Below are 9,734 nucleotides of genomic sequence, written 5' to 3'. Positions count from 1 at the left end.
ATATATAGCAGCAACCAGATACATGTAACCATTACATATATAACAGCAACCAGATACATGTAACCATTACATATATAGCAGCAACCAGATACATGTAACCATTACATACATGTATATAGCAGCAACCAGATACATGTAACCATTACATATATAACAGTGATACGAGACGTCTAATCTAAACTAGTGTAGCCTGGTTAATAAGACTCCTTAAGCTTGCTGAAAAAATGATCCAAAATTAAAAGCTATCAGCAGCAAGGTCAAGGAATAGCATTCTTCAGTTAATTTTGTACATTCTGTTCGCTGGGCAATATATTAGTATCATTCATATTTGGTTTGTCTTGTGTGTGTGTGGTTTGTCTTGTGTGTGTGTGTGTGTGCGCCCGCGCGTGTGTATAGAAAGAAATGAGATGTAATTAAAAAGCTAGGCATATGCTTGCAAGACATTTTTAATAAACCCATATAATCATATAATATATAATCACATATTAAAGATGGTTACTCTAAAAATACAGGTGAAGCATTAAAGTTTATAAAGGAGTGATATTAAGAAACATAATGAGATGCAGGTTCTCTGGAGTGATATTAAAAATCTATATTTTAATTAATATATAACGTAGTGATCAAAGAACTCTATGAAAATGCATGCGTCATGTAGAAATAAAAGGCAAAAATGTTAGAGAACCCTGAAAAACTGCGCAAGGACAAGTTCTACGAAACACTAATGATTTTGAATGTCAAACACTATAAAACTCAATCATAATTTCAATGAAGTAATTGTCAAACACAAAAGAACAATCGATTGTTAAAAGTGAACTGCGGCAGCACATGATTGTCATTAGAAACTATGGAATACGCTTGAGCCTACAAGCTTGGAAAAAAACTATAAAAATAAAAATACAGAAGTAAAAACAGTAAAATATTAGCGAAAGACTTCGTGTGAACTTGTTACCATCTTGGAGGCAACACAAATGATCAATAATATCCAAATTAAATTAAGCAAGAAAAAATAAATGATAAGGATATAAAAGGATATATAAACACATGAGCTTAAGGTATCTAATTCAACACTTTGGCATTAGTAGAGTTGATGTGCGGGAGAGAATTAGCCTTATGTAAAAAGTCCATAAATAAAACCTTGTTAGTTGAGTATCAGTCATAATTATAGATCAATGCGTTCTTCACACTCATGATGAGCTTTGGTCAACGTTATCTTCACAGCACCATTCTGAAGATGAATGTCATGCTCTTTATAAAAAGCGATAAGTTTTTGTAAATCCTCAAAGCGATCAGCTTCCTGAGCAGTGGTTTCCGGCTTGAGACCCATCCTTCCCTAACAAGATACAGATCATGCAATTTTTCTGCATTCAAGACACAGAACTATACTAGACTGTAGAAAATCATCTACACCTACAGAAGAGTGAGCATTCAGTCAATTTGCATGAGCTGGCCACATGCACGTGCTATGAGCTGGCCACATGCACGTGCTATGAGCTGGCCACATGCACGTGCTATGAGCCATTACGAAATGTGTAAGTTCAACAGTTAAACCAGCTAATAACTACATGCTACAGTCAACAACAGTTAAACCAGCTACTAACTACATGCTACAGTCGACAACAGTTAAACCAGCTACTAACTACATGCTACAGTCGACAACAGTTAAACCAGCTACTAACTACATGCTACAGTCGACAACAGTTAAACCAGCTAATAACTACATGCTACAGTCAACAACAGTACAACCAGCTACTAACTACATGCTACAGTCGACAACAGTTAAACCAGCTAATAACTACATGCTACAGTCAACAACAGTACAACCAGCTACTAACTACATCCTACAGTCAACAACAGTTAAACCAGCAACTAACTACATGCTACAGTCGACAACAGTACAACCAGCTACTAACTACATCCTACAGTCAACAACAGTTAAACCAGCAACTAACTACATGCTACAGTCAACAACAGTACAACCAGCTACTAACTACATGCTACAGTCAACAACAGTACAACCAGCTACTAACTACATGCTACAGTCGACAACAGTACAACCAGCTACTAACTACATGCTACAGTCAACAACAGTACAACCAGCTACTAACTACATCCTACAGTCAACAACAGTTAAACCAGCTAATAACTACATCCTACAGTCAACAACAGTACAACCAGCTACTAACTACATCCTACAGTCAACAACAGTTAAACCAGCAACTAACTACATGCTACAGTCAACAACAGTACAACCAGCTACTAACTACATGCTACAGTCGACAACAGTACAACCAGCTAATAACTACATCCTACAGTCAACAACAGTACAACCAGCTACTAACTACATCCTACAGTCAACAACAGTTAAACCAGCAACTAACTACATGCTACAGTCAACAACAGTACAACCAGCTACTAACTACATCCTACAGTCAACAACAGTTAAACCAGCTAATAACTACATCCTACAGTCAACAACAGTACAACCAGCTACTAACTACATCCTACAGTCAACAACAGTTAAACCAGCAACTAACTACATGCTACAGTCAACAACAGTTCAACCAGCTCCAATGTACTTGCAAATTTAGAACAAACTTGTCTTATAAAATCAAATTAGCATGTATTATATCATTTTAATAACTTAGCGTATCCTAAACAATCAAGTCTACAGTGAGTCATAGTTTTCAGAGGTGCCAGTCTAATCAAGACCACAGTATTAAAACCAATAATGACTAATACTGTACAGAGTACCTAGACCAACCATGACTCATACTGTACAAAGTACCTAGACCAACTAGGACTCATACTGTACAGAGTACCCAGACCAACTATGACTCATACTGTACAGAGTACCTAGACCAACCATGACTCATAGTATACAGAGTACCTAGACTAACTATGACTTATAGAACATCACAAATCACAATTGACTCTTAAGTGGATATTGATTTAATTCTTTATACAGTTTCATAATTGCATTTTAACAATACAATGTGTCATTATCACCATCTATCATCGGTATTATCGTCTCACAACCACACAGAGTTGCATTATGACTCACCTCTATACCCAACAACAAACTGATAAAAGGTGAGTCTACTGCTAGAATCCTTTAAGCACACCTGAGACACATTATAATTGCACGATTAGATGTACTTATCACACAAGTGCAAGTGAGTAATATCTTTCTAGTGAACAATATCAACAGTGAATTGTGGAACAACTAAAGTAATCGATTACAACCAAAGCACCAAATATTTAGAGAGTTCTTTGCTGATGGCCTTGACATAATGACGTGTCATCACATCCAAGACTCTTTATCAGTTAGAATAACAAGCAAGACTGTGATAGACCAAATGTATGCATATTTTAGACAGGAAACCTCTGAGCTGAACACATAGCAATAAGTCATAGCAAGAATTAGAAAGTGACGGCTTATATACTTACATCACGGTACTGGTTGATGTGTAAAGAGTGATGTGATCCGCCATCCCCTGAGAACACTAACACCTAAAATTATCAATATGCAAAACTAGTTTTCATAGTATTAAAAATAGATCTATGATGCCTTTAGACATATTCTACCTTACAATGAGCTAATAAAAACTCAGAAGAATGGCTGATGCGGGTTAGCGAAATTCTCTATGTACCAAACATGAAAATTTAATCTGTCAAGGCTAAAATAGAGTCTATTACACTAGTGTATTCCACAATCTCACACAAAAGAGTCCAAGTTGTTCCTAAAGTGCAAATGTTACAATAAACCTTTTCAGTAAAACTGGAAAAGGAAATCTTAAGGATACTGTTAGATTGCCATCATAAAGCTTAAGTCAAGCTAAATGTGCGCTATCTATTCTAATATAGCTAAAATATTCTAATACAAGTAATGCTTTTGTTTAGCTATTTATTAGATAGCCATAGCTGAGGCTTATATAAACTAGGTCTGGAAGGCAACAGTGCAATAGATACTATGAGAGTGAATAAACCACATTTTGTGTTATTATTCATACAGGAACATAACAGAAGTTATTGGCGACAAGGATGGGATATTCTTGAGCAGTACAACTGAGATTCTTACAAGAATATAACCCGGAACCTATACAGCATTCTCAGTATATTCGAGTATGTCTTCGGAAGTGGATAAGTTAATTGAAGTAATTACAACTCAAAACCAAAAGATGGAAGAACAACAAGAAGCTTATCTGGAAGAAAATAGGAAACTCATGGAACTACTGGTGAAAGGTCAAACCGAGACAGCAGCGAAGATAGCACCATCGGCAGCCTTACCCAAGTTTTCAGAGTATGATCCAGCTACCGGACTATTGACTGATTACATGAATCGATATGACACTTTTGTAGCAGCTCACTCTATACCTGAGGAGAGGAAAGCTAACGTGTTCTTAATTAATCAGTCACCTGTTCTTTACAAACAGATCAGCAACATGGCTAGCCAACTGGAGACCCCAAAACTTATAAAGGAAGTTACCATGGAAGAAATAGATAATTTCTTAAAAGAACAATATGATCCCACACGATTTTTAGTACGCGAGCGTTATAAATTCTGGAGTACTATGAAAAGGAAACCTGGAGAAACTATTCATGAATTAGCGAATAGAATTAGACAGGAAGCGACCACATGTGACTTTTCTAATATTGATGATCCATTAGATGAAGCTATGAGAACACGGTTTGTCTGCTCAGTAAATAATGAAGCAGTTCTCAAAGCACTGTTCAAAGTAAAAGAAACTGAGCTATCTTTTAAAAGAGCTATTGAAATTGCGACAGAAACGAAGGACGCAGCCAAGATAGCCAAAGAAACCGTATATGGAGAGCAACAAAAAGTTAACAAGGTACAACCAGATCATAGAACTAAGACACCACCAGGAACTTCAAACTACAAAGAAGCAAGACAGACAACTTTCAATTGCTAGAGATGCAATAAAACTACACATACTGCTAAGGAATGTCCATACAGATCTGCTACATGTAATTTTTGCCAGAAGTTAGGACATCTAAGAGTTGCCTGCCGAAAAAGAAAAGCAACTACTAATAAAAGGCCTATAGCACAGAAATCTATACCAAAACAACAGCTTAAAACTATTCAAAGAATACATATGGAACAACTTCAAAAGAGTATTGAGATAGAAGAGCAGATCATCGAGATATAGTTAGATACAGGAGCCTGTGACAACTTCATTACTGAGGAAGTCTGGTGTAAACTTGGAAAACCTGTACTCTCTACAACAACGACAAACTACGAATCTGCTTCAAAACATCCTATTGAAGTAATTGGACAGTGCCAGCTGAATACTAAAACCGTAAAGGGAAATCCTATTGCTTTGAACTTTGTAGTTAGCCGGGTTCCAAATCTCAACCTGATAGGATGAGGAGCAATCAAACTATTGGGGATATCAATAGACAACCTGCTCAGCCAACAAACTACTACGACTTGTAAATTAGTAGACCAGGAAACGGCTGACAAAAGTCTACAACAATCTTGCGAGCAACTCTGCAATGAATTTCCTGATCTATTTAACAACGATCTAGGCTGTCTAAAGGATTACGAGCTAGAAATAAAATTCAAGGCAGATGCAAAACCAGTGTTTCACAAACCTCGACCTGTTCCATTTGCTATTCAAGATGAATTAAATCTAGCCTATGAAACTGGAATTCAAAGAGGAATCTGGAAACCAGTACAGTTTAATCAATATGGTACGCCTGTAGTTCCGGTCAGGAAAGCGCAACTTTCCAACAGTCATCAAAGATCGATCAGAGTATGTGGAGACTACTCACAAACAGTCAATCCACATTTAGAGACTCACCGACAGCCTATACCTCTACCCGAAGACCTGATGAACAAGTTAGGAGGAGGATACGGATATACTAAAATTGATCTAGCGGATGCATACAACCAAATCCCCCTGGGACCAAACAGTCAGAAAAAGCTTGCTCTTAGCACTCAAAAAGGAGTACTACTACAGATGAGACTTCCGTTTGGAATCAGTTCAGCACCTGGATATTTTCAGGAGATAATGGAACAATTGACAGCTGATCTACCAGGGGTAGCTGTATATTTAGATGATATACTGGTTAGTGGTACTGATGCTACAAGTCATTTACAGAATTTGCGACAACTACTTGCAAGACTGAATGAGAAAGGTTTACGATGTCGTAAAGAAAAATGCCATTTTGCTCAACCCTCGGTAGAATATCTTGGTCATAACCTTTCAGCAAAAGGAATTTCTAAAGGACTAAAAGCAGATGCTGTTAAACAGATGCCTGCCCCAACTAACATAAACAGTTTACGTTCATTCCTTGGATCAGTACAGTTCTACAGCAAATTCCTACCTAACCTATCAACGATTACAGAACCATTACACCAACTAACTAGAAAAAATGTGCAGTGGAAGTGGAGTGCAGAACAGGAAACCAGTTTTCTTCAGCTAAAGCAACTGCTGACTGCTGACACAGTTCTTACACATTTCAACTCAAAGTTGCCTATAGGAATAGCATGTGATGCTTCCGAAAAAGGAATTGGAGCTGTCTTATTTCACAGATATGAGGATAATAGTGAAAGACCTATTATGCATGCTTCTAAAACATTGACGGCGACCCAAAGAAAATATGGTCAGATTCAAAAAGAGGCACTAGCTATCATATTTGCGTTGAAGAAGTTTCACCAATTTCTCTATGGCAGAAAATTCACCATCATTACGGACCATCGAGCATTGACATCTATGTTTGCACCTAACAAAGGAACTCCTGCACTTGCTGCTAACCGATTAGCAAGATGGGCTCTCTTACTCAGTCAATATGAATATGAAATTGAATATAGAAAGACTAACAAACATGGGAATGCAGATGCTCTTAGTCGGCTACCTGTTGGACCAGATGTTGAGTTTGACAGAGAGGAAGACGATGCTGACGTAGACATTTGCACTATTAAAACTATTGGAGCTCAACTTAACCCTACAGATCCAGGAGTAATAGTCAAGGAATCTTCTAAAGACATTGTTATCTCTACAGTCATGAGATATGCAACAGAAGGATGGCCACATCGAGAGGAAGCGACTCCAGCTACTTCTGAAATCAAAGAATTTAGAAAGTTAGAAAACTCACTATCGGTGTGTAATGGTTGTCTACTCTATGGAAACAGAGTAGTAATTCCTACCAGCTTACAAAAAGAAGTACTGAAGATATTGCATCTCGGACATTTTGGGATACAAAGGATGAAGCAGCTAGCACGCACAGCGGTATACTGGCCTAGAATGGATGCTGACATTGCAGAGACAAGCAAGTTGTGTATATCGTGTGCTGAAAATCAGAGACTACCTTCAAAGTATCCTGTACATCCGTGGATGCTACCAGAGAAACCATGGAGTCGTTTACACTTAGATCATGCTGTCAACTTTATGGGAAGTAACTGGCTAGTTCTCACAGATGCTTACACTAAATATCCTTGCATACACAGGACCAGTTCTACATCGACAAAATCAACTACTGATCTTTTAGAACAAGATTTTTCACACTTTGGCTATCCACACACATTAGTTACAGACAATGCTACTACCTTTAAATCAGAAGAGTTTCAACAGTGGTGCAAAGAAAGAGGAATTACACATTTATCAGGAGCTCCTTATCATCCTGCAACAAATGGAGCTGCTGAGAGAATGGTGCAATCGTTTAAACAAGCTTTGAAAAAGTCTACTCTACCACCTAATGCAGCATTATTACAATTCTTGATGCATTATAGAAGAACACCTTTAGAGACTGGATATTCACCAAGCCAACTGCTACATGGAAGGCAAATCCGATGCAAAATTGACACAATTATTCCATCACCAGCCCATTCGGCTCAAGGAAAACAATCTAAAAATACACAGCTTCTGAACGACACGGTAAACAAGATTCACAGCTATCAAGTTGGAGATCCATGCTATGCGTTATACTGTGGCCCTAGAAGATCTAATCAGCCTCGATGGGTTCCTGCATTAGTGACTAAAGTCTATGGCCAGCGAAGTGTTAATGTTAGAGTATGACCACGCGGACCTACATGGAGGAGACATGTAGAACAACTACAACCTAGATTTAGCACAGAAGAAGACCTACACCCTGGAGATATATATCAAACATCAGATAAAAATAGTGACAGGCTACCTATTCCGGTACCTCCCGAAGAACCAGTGCGTCAACCAAAGAGACCAAATCCTAGACATCCTCTACACAGTGATTATGGACCAGATAATCTACGTAGGTCATCTAGAAGGAGACAGCAAACACAATTTTATCCGTAACGTTTCGTCTGTTCATATTATCTCCAGACTAGTGAGGAGGTGTTAGATTGCCATCATAAAGCTTAAGTCAAGCTAAATTTGCGCTATCTATTCTAATATAGCTAAAATATTCTAATACAAGTAATGCTTTTGTTTAGCTATTTATTAGATAGCCATAGCTGAGGCTTATATAAACTAGGTCTGGAAGGCAACAGTGCAATAGATACTATGAGAGTGAATAAACCACATTTTGTGTTATTATTCATACAGGAACATAACAGATACATACCAAACGACCATCTGTGCCTCTCCTCACCAAAAACATACCCCGAGAGGCTGCCTTTATCACTCTACAATATGTGCATAAGTAGAGCTATCATGGTATAAAGGTTCACCAACAGAGTAGGGATCTGTAGGTGTACACCTTCTTGCTATAGGAGCGCTTCAGTAAACACTGCACCAAACAGACGTATGAATCACATTGCCGATTAACCACTATGTTTCCATGATGCGCAGTGTTTCGGAGTTGCGCTATCTCCGAATCATGAAAACGACGTCTTCGCACTAAAATCACTGCGCACTGATCAGTGCGAAGCCAGTGCAAATTTGCAGCAAGGAAACAGCAACTGCGCAGTGGCTGCGCATAGCTCTCATGCCGTGGAGACGGATTCTTCGAGGGCCATAAACTAGTACAAATGTTATCCCGCTAATCTTGTTTTTTTTTTCTATTCTTCCGATCTTCTTTCACCTATATTTAATTATGGTCGGCACCCACGAGGATGATGAAGTGATTACTTTCCTAGACTTTGTTATCGATGCCAACGCTTTTCGAAAAATAGGTGGCAAGTCCTAAATTAACGTTTAAATAATATATTGCTTAAAAATGCTTATTAAAAATATATTACTTTGTAAAAATTGTGTTAAGGTTTGTAAAACCTTGAGAATGTGTATTGTAAATAAAAGTATAATGATGACAGAATCATAAAAAGACCGTTTCTGACGTGCGCTATCCATGATCGATTCAATTTCTCCAACAGGCGATTCGGTTTATACAAATTCTCTTCTCTGCTAATTTACTGAAAACCACTGCGCAGCATGGAAACGTACAATCCCCTCGACTTTGGAGGGGGCTGCATCGCAGTACTGCGCACCATGAAAACAGTGATTCTATTGCATCATTAAAGAAATATCACCATTTTATCTAATCTATCTAATCACATCTTCTATTCAAGCAAATGAGTCTCCTATCACAATGCTTCATCTACTTTTGACCTTTCCTATTAGGGGTCATCACTGCAAAAAAGGTCTTCCTCTTGGTATGGGCTTTATTGTGATCATCGACTCATGAGATGTGGCACACGAGCAATTGTAGTTGACTGCCCTTCCTAACAAAACCAACGATCTTTCTGTGATTCAAACCACCGATCTACTGATCGTAAACTAGCACCTTAACCATTAACC

The 9,734-nt window shown here is 38.0% G+C and overlaps 1 protein-coding gene across 2 annotated transcripts in view; it reads right to left on the bottom strand.

Annotated features, from left to right (window-relative positions):
* Positions 1 to 499: 499 nt before the first annotated feature.
* LOC137393766 (uncharacterized) overlaps positions 500 to 9,734 on the bottom strand; it is a 28,190-nt gene continuing 18,955 nt past the window's right edge. For both annotated transcript variants that reach the window (XM_068080455.1, XM_068080456.1), the window contains exons 11-13: positions 8,563 to 8,623; positions 3,448 to 3,510; positions 500 to 1,330 (exon numbers count right to left, since the gene is read on the bottom strand). In XM_068080455.1, the coding sequence (XP_067936556.1) occupies positions 1,160 to 1,330; positions 3,448 to 3,510; positions 8,563 to 8,623 (295 nt within the window). In that variant the 3' untranslated portion in view covers positions 500 to 1,159. The remainder of the gene's footprint in view (positions 1,331 to 3,447; positions 3,511 to 8,562; positions 8,624 to 9,734) is intronic.

Source organism: Watersipora subatra, chromosome 4 (assembly GCF_963576615.1).
Source record: "Watersipora subatra chromosome 4, tzWatSuba1.1, whole genome shotgun sequence".
Classification (NCBI taxonomy): Eukaryota; Metazoa; Bryozoa; class Gymnolaemata; order Cheilostomatida; family Watersiporidae; genus Watersipora; species Watersipora subatra.
The sequence above is the reverse complement of the archived record's forward strand: the minus strand, read 5'-3'. Positions and strand labels throughout refer to the sequence as shown.